The 18,024-nt window shown below is 41.7% G+C and overlaps 1 protein-coding gene across 1 annotated transcript; it reads right to left on the reverse strand.

Annotated features, from left to right (window-relative positions):
* Positions 1–1,345: 1,345 nt before the first annotated feature.
* On the reverse strand, positions 1,346–10,638 carry LOC146630677 (uncharacterized). The gene is made up of 17 exons (XM_085356027.1): positions 10,242–10,638; positions 9,734–9,883; positions 9,399–9,517; positions 9,129–9,312; positions 8,862–8,974; positions 7,567–8,773; positions 6,398–6,522; positions 5,025–5,283; positions 4,652–4,779; positions 4,454–4,550; positions 4,212–4,334; positions 3,749–3,921; positions 3,480–3,577; positions 3,161–3,288; positions 2,760–2,940; positions 2,456–2,600; positions 1,346–1,420 (listed from the first exon to the last, which is right to left on the reverse strand). The coding sequence occupies exons 1-17, from the start codon at positions 10,636–10,638 to the stop codon at positions 1,346–1,348; spliced, it is 3,702 nt and encodes a 1,233-aa protein (XP_085212153.1).
* Between the last annotated feature and the right edge of the window lie 7,386 nt (positions 10,639–18,024).

Consider the following 18,024-nt stretch of genomic DNA (forward strand, 5'->3'; position numbering starts at 1 on the left):
TTTAGCTTAGAAATGTACCAAAAATCAAGAAATTATCAGGGTGTAGGGAAGGTCTACATACAAAAAAAAAAACCTGTAATGCTTTGTCCAAAATAGAAGTCCACCACTACATTCTCCAAAGTTGTCCAGTGGGCCAGATTGGAGGCTTTGCCAGTCCAATTCTTGCCATTGGGTCTCATTTGTGACACCTCTTTCAGGGAGGGAGGAGGGGGGGGGGGGTGTTGTACTAAGTACTCAAATTGAGTTGGGAAGTGCCATCAGAAGGTTTCCCCTGGCATACATGGTGGCTTTTTTGTAGAATGTGTTCAGTCACAGTCGTATTACTACTTGAAGCTGCATAATAATCATGAATAACATTCACATTCAAACTGTGGAACGAGCTTCCTTTAGAGATTAGACAGGCCAGTTCTTTATCCGTTTTTAAGTCACTCTTGAAAACCCACCTCTTTACCCTGGCCTTTGACACCGTGAGATGTTGGTTTTTATTTTAGTTGATTCGATGCCGTTTTATCTTGTTTTTGTTTTAATATAGGGCTGTTTTAATTTTGTGTTTGTGTTTTATTTATTTTGGTTTTTTCTGTTATTCTATTGTTTTAACTTCTTTTCTGTACAGCACTTTGTTCCTGTGCTGGGTATTTTAAAGTGCTTTATAAATAAAATTGGATACTGTGTAATGAGGTCAAGCATGTCATTTCTGTCCATGCTGAGGTTTCTACCTCATTCTTCGTGCATAGCCTCCAGTCATCCTGCTCTAAACATGCACATAGACTGAGCCCATGTGGGCTACTCCACAATGATAGCATGTCCACACAAAGTTGCCTCCCACTTTTTTTGATGTACTGCCACTTCCTACTGTAAAAGCTAATGGCTGTCAGTTTAAAATAAAAAAATAAAAATAAAAAAACCCACACATGCTACTTGAGAGCTTTTATTGGTAGTTACGAGTGATGGCTGAGGCCTGAAAAAGAAAAGGGGGAAGAAGAAAAAAAAAAAAAAAAAAAAGGGCAAAGAAATGGTTAAGAAATTAACTTTGAAGTATATAAACAAGACGTAAACAGCTGTTTTACTAGTCAGACAATCATCTTGGCTAATTTCATGCATTTACTGTGGTGTAACTGAAAAAACAGGAAATGGCTCCGTCTGAATTAATAATTCAAAACTGTCCTCATTACTAAAACATTGTCCTGCTGTCATATGGAACTGTAGCTACTACTGGCTCTCTGGCTGTTCTCGGAGAGTAGGCGGCTTGTGAAGGAGTTCATTCATGGCAGTTTTGTTGCGATCCACCCGAGTTCACAAGAGTGTGCTGGGTGATTTGAGGACAGAGCGCTAATTATCCTCACCGTCACTGGCCAAAGCATCCTTCAACACAAGGACCATCACGTGGCGAGCAGATTTCAGTCGAACACATGAAGTAGATCTGAGAGGGAAGAAAAGTAGAGCAGGATTTAATGTTGTGTCCAGTCTCCAGAGTGTGCAGCGTAATATTACAAACAGCTGCTGGCAATTGAGATGGGGCCAGAATTTGCAGCTTACAAAATGGCTCCTCCACATCTCATTAGGAATGCTGCCTAAGAGATTTAGAGATATAGCCACAAATCGTCTTCAGACAACACGTTTCCACTAGATGAAAAGATAACTCATCTGAACTGGCACTAATAGAGAGTCTAACAAGCACACATTTGTTCACATTTTAACCAAATTAAGACAGGAAGCCTGGATACTGTACTGTGCAAGAGTCCCGAGTCACCCCTCATGTCTTTACAGTTTCCTTGCAAGGAGTCACACTTGTAATTTTTAACATGTGTTAAAACAGTTTATACCCAATAAGTGTATCCAGAACAAATGTTGTACATGTATACATGTCAACTGTTATGTCACAGGACATTATGAAATCATGTTTATCATTTCAAGTTTGATTTTAACATGCAGGTCTGTCTCTGTAAGCTTTGAGCTAACAGAAAGGTGTATTTTTGCAAAGCCATGGCATCAAAAAAAAAAAAAGTCATATGGTAAATGGCCTGCATTTGTATAGCGCTTTTCTAGTCCATAGGACCCCAAAGCGCTTTACACTACATTCAGTCATTCACCCATTCACACACACACACATTCACACACTGGCGATGGCAAGCTACATTGTAGCCACAGCTGCCCTGGGGCGCACTGACAGAGGCGAGGCTGCCGGACACAGGCGCCACCGGGCCCTCTGACCACCACCAGTAGGCAAACATGGGGTTAGTATCTTGCCCAAGGATATTTGGCATGCAGCCAGGATGCAGCCTGGGATCGAACCACCGACCTTCTGATTAGTGGCTGACCTGCTCTGCCACCTGAGCTACAGCCACCCCTAATCCCAATTTAACAAACAATCCTATGTCTACAGAAGTATTTACATGCCTATAGAGTAGCCCAAAACCATTATATGCAGAACTCAAGTGGCTGTGTTCCTGCTTACCTCTTCATCCAGATCCTTAAACTCACCATCAGGAAGGAACTGGAATGTTGTGATGGTGAAGCGGCGGGTCTGAGCATCAGGAGAAAGTGGCTGAGGATGCGATGGAACAGCCTGTGGCGGTGCTGGGTCCAAAGGGTTGGGACATCTGTGGAATAGATGAGAGCCAATGTGATAACACGTTTTACTTTCCATGTAAAAATCAAATATTTGTGAGAAGAAAGTTTTGATACTCCTACGGACCTCTCCTCCTCCTACGAGCTCAGTTTTTTCCCCTCCTATGTTCTTTTCACATTTTTAAACCTACCCATTGTACAGCAGCACCCACACAGCTTTTCCAGAGCGGGGGTAGGCCACGCAGAAGTGTACCAGCAGAACTAAAGTGGGATCTGGAGAGTTGAGGAGCCGCACTTCCAGATTGAGAGGCTTCCCCAGCATCATCTTCAAGGGCTGGTGATACTGTGGGTAGTACCTTTTGTACTGGTCATCTGCCGTGTAGGTATATAGGAATAGCATTTCACTCTTTCATAAGCAAGCACAAGATCTCAAAGCTGAACTGGATGCAGTTTAAGATATTTATACACTGCCTAAATATTTAATTTCCCAACAATTGTTTGTTATTCAATTATTTTTCCAATCCATCCCAACCAGTGTTGAATGGTTATTTGATATTAAAAAGCATTTTGTCTTGAAATTAGTACAATTTACCTTCAGCAATCCTTAGCTGAACTCCAAATGCCCCATAGGACTGAATTTCAGGACCGAGGGTGGGAGTTTTAACTATGTAGCTCACAGTCAGAACTGTTCCTGGCATGTACCTGCACTCCACCAGCAGCCTGAGAATTAAGACAGAAGATGTGATAAATAATATCTAGACAGTTTAATCATTTGTCATTTCTTCATCTTTGTTGCATGTTATTCATCCACCAAACTGTCCATCATGGAGTTATTCACTCCATCCTTCAGTGACATGACCGAAGCTTTCTGTGAACACTGTGGGCATATTAAAGGTAAATATGGGTCTGACCTGACAGGAGAATCTCTTGTGATAGTGCCATAGTTGAGGCTGATTGCCTGAACCATGTTGATGACTTCTACCATATAGACAACAGTTTCCCCCAACATCTGTTAGGACGGGGAAAAGAAATTTCTTAATGCAAACCAAAGGAATCATGGAATACAACTGGACTTTTCATTATTTTCCCCAATTAGCTATAGACTCATTAAATCAGCACTCTAGTAACTATAGGAAACACTAAATATTAGAAGTAAATTTGTGCACTGGTCAAATCTCACCACTCTGCGTGTCCCACAGCCATCCATCGGGATCTTAAACAAGGCGTAGTCAGAAGTCACTTTCTGAGGTCTGCAGGTGAAGTTGCCGGCAGCGACAAGCAGGGCAGGGGAAAGAGGGGGCTCCGTGATGGAGGCAGGCACAGAGAAGACAAAGTGGCGGTCAATAGTGCACTCTGGAGGGGGATGCAGAAAGACAAACACAGATACACATGCACAGTTATGTAAAGGTCAGATGAACCAAAGGTCAGAAATCTCAGGAGGCAATTGATAATGAGACCCAAGGTATCTTATACCCTTTTCACATTTTGTGTCACTGCCAGCTTGAATCATGCTGCGCTGGCCCTGAATATCCCTCTTCACACATCCAGCAGCTGTAGCGCTTACATTTCTGCACCCAAAACATCTCAAATGTACTCAGCTAAGTGGTGTGAAAAAGCCAGTGGGGACGCAGACTGCAGCTCACCATCCATGGGGTAGTAGCAGGCAGGGGGGTGCTTGTTGAAGCAGCAGCCCATGGAGAGGCACTGTGTCTGGGATAGAGAGCTGGATCCACAGGGGAGACGCTGTTCGTGAGGAAGGTTGCACTCTGAGGGACAGCACGACAAATGTCAGCCACACAGTTAAAATAACTCTGAATGGCCAGGAGAAAACAACCTTTGGCAAATTGAACAGCCTTTCAGAGGAGTAAATATTAAGTCTATCTACCTTGCCTGGGCCCCGAGATGGTAACCGGACAGGAAAACTGAGACTCCTTTTTGCCATTTAGTGTCATGTAGATGACAGTGATGATGTATAGTGTACCCTTTTAGAGAAAAATGTTTATACCAGAGTTAATAGGCACATAAAATAGTCAATTATACAAAAAGGTCATATGCTCAGTGTGAAATCCAAGTCAATACTTGCCTGCACACTCATGTGGCAGCGTGAGTGCAACTGTAGATTCAAATGGATTTTGCCATCTTTGCCTTTGCTTGCAGAGTACCCACATTGCTTTGGGGCATCCTTGAGGTTCATCTGGTTCCCCTTGATGTCTGAAAAATACATTTGGAAACGCACAACAAGTTATTTTTGTGTGCACTTTAAAGCGGCACAATTATAGATCTCAGCAGGCGTAAGGGGCTCCGTTTAAGCACTCCCCAGTCAAAATAAAGACCAAGTCTGCCACTCCCACTCACAGTAAACCAAAGCCCCTGAACTATGTAGTAGTCAACTCATGCAGAGATGATGGCAAACATATGCACCTGGAACGCATACACCACCACACAGACGCACACACCTTTAACAACTATTTCTGAAATGGGACCAAAGGGGAGCTCCACAGTCATCTCATGAGAAGAGCAGAAGATTTTAGGCTTTGGAACAGCAGACGGGCCGATCCCATCCTTGGTGGTGCTTGGTGGGGTTGGTGTGGGTAGTGGGGCATCTGTAGCAAGATTGTCAGAGGGGCTTTGAAATGGGCACTCCAGGTCCACAGTCCTGTACTGCGCCATGGAGAAGTCCCAAAACCGTAGAGGTAAGGAAATGGTCGTGGGAGTCTACAGCAAGAGAAATCAAAATCAATAAGAGCAACCACGCATGGTTTCAAGCGCCTGTATTCAAAAATAAAGTCTGCCAGTGGAGGTCACAAAACAGTTCAGCAGTTGGGTTGCAGAGAACATATTTAATTTAAAAAAAAAAAAAAAAAAAAAACTCCACCCAACACAGATGCATGCAGAACCAGTGCTGCATAGTCCATATGGGATTAATCATAAATATGCGCTGCTGACTAGGAAGAACTGCCCGGCTGTGTTCTATATGCAAGCAGGACTTGCTGTAGTGACAACACAAATGGTGCAAACTGCCATCATCAGCAATTCAAAATAGCTTTATATCTTGCCATGTTGCTGTAGAGGACTGCAGTTCATCTGTGCATTTGTTCCCCCCATCCATTTATTCATAGAGTAATGAAAATTTAACAGACAAAAGAAAAATGGAAAGCAACCAGGCAACAGACTCAGAAATTAACAGTTTAACCAACACTTGAATAATTTTCCTGTCAGTCTGTCATTGTGATACCACTCAATATCACAGTACTCAAGGATTCCCTTTGAGCTGCCTTGTTTTTAATGCATGTGCCATTTTATCCTGCATATCCAAAACAATCGTCCACAAGAACAAAACCACTGACAGGTGAAGGAAACATCGATCGTTGATCATGTCATTACAATGCTGTGTTCTCTTTAACCTGCTGGAACCTGGCATCCTTTTGGCTCATTAGTATGACAACACCCACCTAAACACCATTACAATCTGAGCAGATAGAGGTCAGGTGTCAATGCCATAACAAGTCAGAACTGCTTTGATGGATAAATTGAACCTACACAAAATTTCAGGAGGTGGTTCTAAAGTTGTGTCTGACCGATGTTGACGTCTCATTCCAATTCAATGACTACACGCCTGAAGTTGGACATTGCATCATCAGCAACATTACGCGATTAAAAGACATACAACGGCTGCCTTATTTTCCAAGTTAGACATTTTCAATAATGCACACAGTTGGCATTTTGGGAATCAGTGTGCTATGCTCCCATTACAAAACACACAAAGCAACAATGCAAAAAAAACCCCACAACAAACACAAAAATGACAGACTAAACGCACTGATCCCACCTGTAAGTAGCTGTGGCAGGCAGGCAGAGGAGAGTGGAGAATTACCCCAAAGCCCTCAGTCATCTGTAGCATGTACCCACAGAATGGAGCCACACTGGAGACGAAAGTCCAGATGTTTGTTTGGTCTGGAGTAGGAACCAATATTAGTTAGATAACTGCAGATTACATACATTTTTCATCTTGAAAGTAAAACCTGATTCAAACATACTGACAGTGTTTCTAAGCTCATCTGGGAAAAGCTACGTTATTTCAGACGTAAATGCACGCTTATTTTAAAACCATGGTTTTCTCCAATGTCTCTGGTGACAAAAATAAACAAACCAGCTTGTTCTTTCTGAAAGTCAGATTCTAAATTCTTACCTTACTATAACTGATTAATTATGAATGCAACAATAAAAACCATACGGAAGCTAAACAAACAATGTTTCACCGTGTTTGAAAGGTTTAAATGTTAAAACATTTAAACAGGTCAGAGCCTGGTTAGAAATTAATTTCCACAGGAAATTATACTTGAGTCAGTGCGCCCCTGCCTCCACAAAAAGTGATGAAGACAAATTGTGTCGAACCTTCCACTAGAAAAAACTAAATCTTTGAGGGAAAAAATTAATAAATTCTTTAAAGCCATTGTAGGTTTCATCTTTGGTACATAAGTTTTACTAAGTTTGAGACTTCTACATGGTAAATGACCTGTATTTGTATAGCGCTTTACACTACATTTAGTCACACACACACACACACACACACACACGATGGCAAGCTACATTGTAGCCACAGCTGCCCTGGGGCGCACTGACAGAGGCGAGGCTGCCGGACACTGGCGCCACCGGGCCCTCTGACCACCACCATGGGATACATCACTGGGGTTTTTTTTCCCCTTAAGTAATTGCACAATTTGTATGTCTAATGCAGCAAACATGACACCTAGTTAAATACTTATTAGTTATGAGTTAGAGTTATGGTTTAAAAAATAAAATAAACATACATGTCAAATATTAAGTATATTTTGCTGTGATTTCTTCAGCAGCACCTCAAATCACAAATATACCTGACTAAGGATTTCTTCTTTAACCGAGGCAGCTGGCAGTAAAATAATATAAAGTGTCACAGCTAGTCTGTTTATCTAACTACTTGCCAACACAAAGAGCTCTTATGTTTGGACAAACACCAACCTTTGACCTGTATAGAGTCTGGGTGAGTAAAAGGCAAGAAAGCAACCATCCTCCCAGTCATACACTGGAGATTAGGAGTCCATGGAGAGGGCCCAGCTGGGGTTGTAGAGCTTGTGGTGGGGGGAGTAGTAGTGGTGGTGGAAGGCTTTGGTGTCGTCACAGGTGGTTGAATCTCTGGATACCGAGGCAGAGGGGGGTGGGGTGGAATGTAGTGTGGTGGGTAGAGAGTATGATAAACATGGTAAGGATAAGAGCTACATATTGTGTGACTGTAAGGCAGACAGATCTCTTGTGGAACTGGTTTCTGAGGTTCCTCATTGGCAGGTGTTGGAGATTCAGCTGGTTGTAGGTAAAACAGATTTGAGAGAAAGTTGTAACCCCTGGTTTTAATAGGGTCAAGTGGAGCAGCAGAAGGTTTTTGGTAGGACACTGGCCAATAACCATAATAGGAGCTGTAAGAAGAAGCTGGAGGACCTATAGGCTGTTTAGACTGAGATGGAGGAGGATATTGTGGACCAGGAGGCAGAGGAACAGGTGGCTGGTTTACTGGTTCAGGATAGTAAGGCATCTGAAGATAGTACTGAGGGTAAAGAGGATGTGATGGAGGTTTGGCTGGTTTTGTAAGTGGAGGAACAGTAGTAGTGGTGGTTTGAGGTGGTGTGGTTGTAGCTGGTGTCACTGTTGGGTAGTAGAATGACATATGGGAGTAATCAAATAGATACTGAGGAGGTAAATTAGGCACTTGATGTGGAGACTGTCCATTTTCAAGTGGACGAGGATTGGGATCAGGCCTGGCCAGCACCATGACTGGAGAACGGTAGTGAGAAGGTGGATATTTCAAGGAGCCAAAAGAATAAGGTGACTTCCCAGGAAAATTGGGCTGGTAACCGGGAGGACTGTCACCGGTGGGCTGAGGTGGCTCTTTGGCTTGTGGCCCAGGAGGGTAGAGCTGGAGGAACTGGGGCAGCTGGGGGAACTGGAGACCAGGATAGCTGTAGTCAGGATAGCCCGGAAATTTTCCGTGTTCTGGGGTTGGAGGTGGAGGAGGGGAAGGTCCAACGGGATCTGGGATGTTGGGATACTGAGGGTTGTCGGGAGACAAAGGTGGAGACCAAGGTGTAGAGGGTGCATAGGGGAACCAAGAAGTGACTGGGCAGGAGAGAATGTATTCATTATCACCAAATACAAGCTCAAGCTGGAGACCATCCTGTGGGGGGGGGGAAAATTAAAAGAAGTGTTGCAGATATTATTGCAAGCAAACAGTCTGGTAATCCAGTTAAAATAGGAAAACTTACTCTACTGGTGAAACAAGGAGCACTGGAGTAGATGAACAAAGTATGCTCCTCAGACTGGGAGTCTATATAGTACGCACACTGTTCAGATACAAATGGATGCAAAGCTCCATTCACTGCAAGACATTGAAAATACTTTTGTTTTTTTACTCAATTGACAATGAAAACCACCAGTGTTTAAAAATTGCATAAATTTCCACTATTCTTCAAGACCAGAAGCATTAAGCTATCTCCTAACTTTACATAAAATACACACACAAAACAAAAAACCTTTCACTCCCAATGCAGGTATATCCTTCTCCTGTGCATGTATCTGCACTGCCATGCCAAAGGAGGAGCAGAAGACTGAGGGTGGTGAAAGAGGGAACAAGGGTGTAGGAGTGGATATCCGAATTGGGCAGGAGAGCTTCAGCGGGGTGCCCCACCACAGCAGGGGCAGCATGTAACTGTTATTCTGACAGAAAGCAGCACGACAAAGTCAGGGGCAGTTAACACAGACCACGAGAGACGATGATGGGCGTCAAACGCTGCTGCTGGTACCTCCTGGGTGATGTAACAGGCGTCGTATGGCACCATCATCTCAAGGTCACTCCACGATGTCCTCAGAGTGTAACCACAGTATGGAGGCAACTGAAACACCGAGATCGGAGAGGTTCCCACTGTAGAAACAAAAAGTGTAAAGAACTGGGGGGGGGGGTTTGTTTTTTTAATTTCTTATATATTGAAATCACATGTGGTGAGCCCTCCCTCTGAATATAATGGTATAATGGCACAAAAAATAAAATAAAATAAATAGAAAGTACCCCAAAACAAAAAAAAAAAACAAAAAACAAAACAAAACACACAAGACATGTCTTCCAACACCACAAACTTACCTCTGTCCACTGACAGGTGTGTAAATCCTTGACCGGAGGCAGTGAAGACCATGACATCATCATCACACTCCACCAGAGGACTCATAGCCTGCCACTCAGAAAAATGTGTACTGGACTCAGAGGATAGGCCCAAAACCTCCCCCTGAAAACCTAGAGGATTAAAAAGCCAAATACACATCAAAGATGTAGTTCTTGTCTTTAAATTACCCACCCAGTTTGGCATAGCAGTCATTAGATGTGCTGGGTATTGTTTGTTAATGATAGAAATGTGTAGCAGAAGCAGAAGTGACTGTTTTATCCTTCATGCTGGCTGCGCCCTACATTTCCCAGAATGCAAGTCGCTCACAGTTTAGTTTTCAGGTGTGCTGCAGCTATATGGGTATCCTTACTATACCCGACCCAAACTGACTCAAAGGAATTCCTACTGAAGCAACTAAAGGCTTAATAAACGCCAGCCTTTACTCACCACATAAACCACCTGTGAATAACATGAGAGTTTGAGGTTAACCTGTAAAATCTGCTTGATGTCCATGTACAGACTCTGGAGTCGAGGACTTTGGTTTCACGCTAACATTCCCAATATTCCAAGACAAACTCTCGGGCACAAATTTGACGTCTGACTTCTTAAGGTCTTGTGCACTAAGATGTGGGTGTGGCTCTCCAGATCCAGGCTGAAGTTGAAGCTTGTGAAGTCTCTGTTCGTTAGATTCGCGCAGATCACCATATCCTGTCCCGGTGTGCTGTCCAGCTGGAGTTTTGTCCTGTTTAATCCTCTCCCCTTCTGTAGCTGTAAAACCATCCTCCCACTGTCCTAAACTTACTGAACAACACAGCTGAAACACGTAAAAATAAACAGTTGCCACAAATAAAAATATACTTTTTCCTCTTTTCTGTTTGCAAGACATCGCCGGAATGGACGCTTCTTGCCCGCGTGCGCGCAGAGGGCCTCACCTGAACGCGAAGGTGATCAATTAAGTCATCAAGCACGAGCCAATTAAAAAGCCTGCACAGAGAGAGAGCGAGAGAGGCTGTCGAGCGAAAGGCTTGATGGGAAATTTGATAACGTTAGCACCAGAATGAATATGTTTGCAAGTCTTTGGGTGAGTCTGGCTGTTATTGTTTTAAGGTTATATTATATGGTCCATCAGTTTTAGTATGTTAGGTAATTTTTAACGTCATTTCTAACAATTCCTGAAACTCAAAGACATCAGAACATTTTGGAAGCTCAGTATTTTGTAATTTTTTTATGAAATTAAATACAAACTTAAAATATTACCTAATTATCAAAGTAGTTGATTTTTACTTTAAAATTCGAATTGATGAAATATTATTGTGAAATGTTTTGTTTCTTGCGGACTTGTAACTATGGGGGGTTTTTTTTGTTTTTTTTTTAAAATAATACTGTTTTCTGAGTTGCAGTGTTCATGGTCTGACAGAGATGGAAGCTTGCTTCAGTCACTGAGTCAAATTTCAAGTTATTTTCTCAGCACTCCAGGAATTTTAAGGTACCCAACTTAAAATTTGTCAACAAGGAGGAGGCAGACAGGGCGACTGGAAGTCCCTCAGCATTTTTATTCCTTATTCCATATTTACATGATTCGGCGAAGAGAGTCGCGAGGTGTTAGGACACGAGGAGGAGATTCATGGGAGCGTGATAATGGTGGAATATTTCTTGGCTGTTGTGCCGCTGCTTGAGGACGGGGCTAAATCCTAAAGTTAAATGGCTTTGTTAATAGATTGGACGCCCTGTGCCGCGACAGTACTGCAGGGAGCTGAGGAGACTGGTCTAAGAAGAGCAAAGTGATTTGATGTGGGAAGATGGGTGTTGCAACTATTTCATCACATCAGTGTTTTAGTTGGAGGGGAAGAGGCGGAGGCTTTTATTGGTCTGCTAAGATAGCAAATAGAAGACTTTATGAGCTGTGCGCCAACACTGGAGGACATTAAACGGGGCTTTAGAAAAACGTGACCACCTCCATAAAACTGAGATATTTTTAAGGCCAAAAAATAAACAGATTAACCAAGAAAACAGCAGACAAATGATTGTAATAACCTTTATTCACAGACATAATTGAAAAGACTAACAGTTCAAAGTTTTCCCCAAAATACACCCCAGTAAAAGATAAAGATGAGCTCGCATCGATTCCTTGGGATTTTAAACTAGAAGCAGCTACTTCTGCATAATACCCTTTCACTGGACACCCACTGCACAATGGATGTTAGACTGCACACTCTGCAGAGGCCCACATGTTGTGACAGGAATAGAAAACTCCACTGAGTCAGAAGTGGCATAAAATGGGAACCAGCGCTGCTCCGCACCCACTCAACATTTACTGTGAGGATATGACGAACCGTCAGGGGTCAGATGTAATGGTTTTGACATCTATTCAGACTTACTGCCAGGAGAAAATGCTTCTCCGAGTTCATTCCCACACCCTCTGACAATAATATAGCTCTCAAATGATTTTCATCTCAGCAGCACTACAATAAAAACAGAGGCCTACACTATTAGCTCTATTATCACCCAGACGCCATTGCAAAAGGTTATGTAACACAGAGCCTGTGAGAAATGTATTCACTTCAAAGGAGACATTTGGGTTGAATGGCATTTCAACTGTGTGTCTGTCATGTATTTACGGCTGCAGCTGATCATTATTATTATAATTCTGGTGATTATTTTGTCAATGAAATTGTCAGCTAAATGTCAAAAAGTAAAAATGCCGTCCTGATCTATCACCGTCAGTTCAGAATCCAAAAATATTTCATTTCTTCACCAAAACTGTAATCACTGATTGCTTGATCTGGCAAAATTCATGCATCCCTCTATATAGCCATTTTCTTCCTCTTATCCAGTTCAAGGTCACAAAGGGGCAGAGCCTATCCCAGTTATTATATTATATATGGTTAACTGCAATCAAGTGATCACACAACAGTGCTTAAAGCATCTGCACATTCACATAAACATAAAGAGCATCCTCTCTGACCAAATAAGGAGGATGCTGGATTGTGTTTGTCCACTTCACTCTGGAGCTGCTGTCTAGCACTGCGGGACGGATCTGACAGTTATACGCTCTGGCCTGATCAGCAGCCACAATCATGAACAAATATGATGAATTTAAATAAGTAATACAGCAGCTGCAGCCAAACACAGGAAGTAAAGCTGGCAAATAAACTGCTGGCTAAGTGAATGTATTGCAAGGCTGATCAATATCTCTGCCCGATCATTACAAATGTATTTGAACAGAAGATGCCTACAGGTCTCTCCTCTTTGTTCTGAGCTCCTCACACTAAACAGGAATGGGCCTAGGGATGCTTATAGGCTTGGCTTTGTATTGTTTTATTATGTTTTTTGGATTTTCACCTAATCAGACATATGTACATCTATAAAAACTCACTGACCACTTTATTAAGGATACCTTAAAAAAGGTGGTTACTGGTTGACACAAATACCCGATCAATCAATCACATAGCAGGAACTCAATGCATGTAGGCATGCAGTTCAGTTCTGTGGATGATAATCCCATCAGAGGTCAGAGGAGACTGGCCGTACTGCAGTAACTCAAATAACCACTCATTTCAACCACAGCAAGCACAAAGGCCATCTCTGAATCCACAACACGTTGACCCTTGAAGCAGATGAGCTTCAGCAGCAGAAGACCAGACCGGCTGCCACTAGTGTTGGCCCAGAACAGCAAACTGAGGCTACATTCACACGGGCTCACCAAAATTGAACAACAGAAGATTTGAAAAACACTTCCAGTTTTAAAAAATCCAAAGTGCTTTACACTAAAATAAAATAGGGGGGAAAAAAAGGTTACATACTCAAATTTCCACCACTGTCACCCGATCCCATCCAGTGAGATGTGGTGAAACATCGTGGATGTGCAGCATCCAGCATCCACACAATAGTGATACTATTGTGTCAATATGGGTACAAATCTCAGAGGATTCCAGCAGCTTGTTGAATCTATGCAAGGAAGAATTAAGGCAGATCTGAACTCGAAAGGAGGTCCAACCCGGTGTTAGGAAGGAATACTTAAAGTGAGTCTATGTATCCAAGTTCCCCCTCTATGAAAAGGTTTCATCAGATTTGGCACACATGTTCACTCTGGCTCAAGGCTGAAGTAATTAAGTGGAGCTCCGTGCTAAACTGCACAAAAATACATCCCCCCTCCTGCTCTACTGTACATTCTCAACTTTCAACACTGAACTGTGTAAACTGTCCGGGTTAGGCTGCTCATACGGACTGAATCTATACTGTCAACAAATGAGGGAATAAGTGAAAGAGCAAAGGAAGCAATTACTGTATCTGTCTTCATCCCGCCTCCTGCAGGATAAAGCCACCGTTGTAGCACTAACACCAGAAGTTCCTCAGTCTCGACCTGAGTCTGGTCTTTAGTGAGCTACCAGAGCCCGAGGGGAGATAAGGGGCCTGCCAGGCAAACAAACTTCACATCCAGATAGAAACGTTCATTTATAAAGCTATTTATGTGAAAATGGGAAAATCCATAACCGCTTAAGCTTGCTTTAACCCAAGACAGATGATGAAAAGCTTTTCTAGATGTGCACTGTCTGACAAGTAATCCCTTAATTACGCGGTTCTATTTGACCAGAGCCGACAAGCAGAGCTATCTGACAATGTCAGTTTAGAATATGACAGTTTCTGAGGTTCAAGTATGACAGTTTGTCTATAACTGAAGCCTCATGTATGTTAACATAAGGCGTTATTAATATTCATCACTGACATTTATTCTCTGCGTTACTCCTACCCTTTTGTTTTCTTATTTAACAAAGGCTTGCGTTTCGGAGGAAAACTAAATCTATCGGCGATCTATCACGAGTTCATAAAGGTCAGAAAAGGTTTATGTGTATATTATATAAATTGCATTTCTGATGGAAGCTCAGGCCACTGCGTGCCTCATTAAACTACCTGAAAATACCCAGGATTTGAATGTCAGTACCTCAGTATTTTTGGTATTTTACTGCGTGTCTGTGTCTCTGGGGTAATGACTGCCTATCTCAGTCCCGGCTGCTTCAGAAAGCAGCTGCTTTCTTACCAGCATTAGCAAAGAGCAAAACATAACCCCAGTCTGGGCTTCTCTCCACTGGCTTCCTGTACGGTTTAGAATTGATTTATTGATTTCTGCATTTTACTGGCCAGTTTTAAAGCACAACCCTGTAATGTCATTTGGGATTGCAAACCCCCTGGCAGCCTTAGATCATCACGCTGAAGCTTAAATCTAAAGCCGTCTGTGCGTTTGTCATCGGGGCTGTTCAGCTTTGGAACAACTTTGCTGAAGAGATGAGACTTGCAGAACAGAGTAATTTTCTTTAAATGGCTTAATAAAACACTCTGACATAGACACAAAAATGTCCTTTTATGTGCAGTTGTCTTTTATTGTCCTTTTATCATTTTCAATTATCTTTTTATTGTTTGTTACTGTTATTTCTTTTATTGAGTTTATTCTTTTTGTTGGTATTTATTATTTTATATTGACATTTTGGCATTTCTGCATATTTTCTCTCACTCTGTTTTAACCCTACCTTTGCTTTAACCTCATCACTGTTTGCTGGCATCACACTCTGGGTCTCTGTTTTTTACCCCCTGAGTAAAACACTTTGTGTTTTTGAAAAGAAACAAAATGAGAAAGACGGGAAAACTGAGGGAGCTGGACAAACTAAGAATAACAAGAAGAATAACTAAAAATCCAAAACTCAAACAAACTAACTGAGTCGAACCAGACAAACTGGCTTTTCACATTTACATTTTAAAAAAGCACTATCGGTATTTACAACTAGAACACAGCAACAAAATTGTGTGCAAGAGGTGGAAATTGCCGAATATTTGTAACTGTCCCTGCTGCATATGTATTTCTGGGAATTCCTTTCTCAAGGCACAAAATATAGGGAAGAAAATGTTTGAATTAAATACACAAACTGATTTACTAATAGATCGTGACATGCAATTTGCTGCTAGTTGCGCCGATATTCAACACAAAAAAGGGCACGTCTTATTTTTTTGCACTTTATATTGAAATGACCTGATGCCTCCTATCCTTAGAAAACAGCACAACTTTTGTAAATCACCTGTAAAATTAACCACACTTTTGAGTATGATCACTATTTGGAGATTGCACTCATATGGTATTTTGTATTTTGTGGCCCATAGTATCACAGTGTTACTAAACTAAAAACACTTTCTAAAAACTAAGAATTCATGAGTTAAAACACCAGAAATTAACTAGGAATTCACTTAAGACCCCCTCCTCCCCCATGAAAGGTTGAGTTTGCAGAAATGTCTAGAGGAATTTAATTCAATTCAATTTTATTTATATAGCACCAAATTATAACAACAGTTGTCTCAAGGCGCTTTATACTGTAAGGTAAACACCCTGCAATAATACAGAGAAAATCCCAACAAGCATATGAACCCCTTTGAGCAAGTGTTTTGGCGACAGTTGGAAGGAAAAACTCCCTTTTAACAGGAAGAAACATCCAGCAGAACCAGGCTCAGAGAGGTGCGGCAGGACAGGACAAAGATACATTGTGGAAGAGATTCAGAGATAAATAATAACTAATAATAAAGATTTGGATCTCAATACTGTGGATGATCAGCATCTACACTAATTAATTGCAGAGAGGTATAAACACATAGTGAGTGCAAAAAGGTGAGTGAAGAAGAAACAGTGCATCATGGGAAGGCCCCAGCAGCTTAAGCGTATTGCAGTAAAACTAAGATACATTTCATTCTGATGTAGCCATAACTATATGCTTAATTTATGTTTAAGCCTAATCTTAAAAGCAGAGAGGTTACCATTAAAACCCTCAAGAGGGTCAGTCCATCACCAATCAGACAACATTTAGAGCATTTTCTGCTTGACCATCTGTGATTTGCATAAAGATTTTATGTCCAGAATTACAACGATTTCTGTCACATTTTAGCTTCATCAGCAAAAGGCCTGTGTTGATTTGAGGTGGAATGACCGAAGAACTACACCTCAGACTCTACAGGCCTCAGTTAGTATATAATGACAGTTAATCAGAAAAAGACTCAGACAGTATGGATTTATTTGAGAGGGCTGCAACACGTCTTCTGTCTTAAAAGAACACGTTTGCAAAGATGAGACCAAAGTGGACATGTTCGGCCACAGTGCACAGTGCCATGTCTAGTGAAAGTCAAACAGGATATCAGCACAAACTCTTCGTACCATCTGTCAAGCACGGTGGTGGAGGGCTGAGGATTTGGGTTTATTTTTCAGCCACCGGACCTGGGTACCTTACAGTCTCTGACTCAACCATGTGCTCCTCTGTAAAGCAAAGGATTTTAAAGACAAGCATAGCTTGTGGGACATGCAAAAATACAATGATCTCAAGCACAGCAGCAAAACTACAGCAGGTTGGAAGAAAAAGATCAAGGTGTTGCAATGGTTTAAAGTCCAGACCACAACCTGACTGAACAGTTGTGATGGGACCTTAAGAGAGCTGCACATAAACTAATGTTAGCAAACCTCAGTAAGCTGAAGCAAAGCTGTAAAAAAACGCTGGGATAAAATTCCTCCACAATGATGTAAGAGACTGAGAAACTGTGTGTGAGTGGCCTGATAGTGCTGCTAAAGGTTGCTTTACAAGAGACATGGTGTAATATTTCATATGTTCATCTGAGGTTGTATTTACCTAATTTTAAGACTCGGTGAAGATAATTTTTTCCAATTGTGTCCTGATATGTAGAGCTAACAGGGAGAGTACTTTCTTTTTATGATGACTGAAACAATAAATAATGAAAACAAAAGTTTAAGCATGCTCTGGCACAGCAGCAACTATTTCACTGTGAACACATGTCACATGACTTGCAATTACTGACTTTTATATAAATATCTTGTGCTACGGATGAGTGAAGCACTAACTTCTCTTAAAATGTGGCCTCGAAACACAATGAAGTGAGCTGGGCGCTGATTATTTTTCAGCCATCTCTTATTTCGGCTGGAGTTTGTCTACATTTGAACATCCATCTTTTCTTCTTTGTTTCTGACGAACATTTGAGGAAAATCTTTTTTTCTTTTTTTTTCTTTCAAAACACAGTGTGAAGTGTGCAAATCCTTGTACCGGCTGGTTGCTTATGGGGTAAACAGAGTTTTTCCAAAGCCGTGACACAGCCCGGCCCACTGAGATCTGCAGTCTGTGTGACATCAAGTAACATGACCTTTTTCTTACTTTTCTTCACTGAGAGGTAATTACATCTCTCAGTAAAGAAACTATCCATGTATTGTTTCGGACAGTATGAATATGTTAAG

Source organism: Diplotaxodon limnothrissa, linkage group LG6, assembly GCF_057381915.1.
Source record: "Diplotaxodon limnothrissa isolate DT_005_m linkage group LG6, D_limnothrissa_male_GT1.1, whole genome shotgun sequence".
NCBI classification, from domain to species: domain Eukaryota; kingdom Metazoa; phylum Chordata; class Actinopteri; order Cichliformes; family Cichlidae; genus Diplotaxodon; species Diplotaxodon limnothrissa.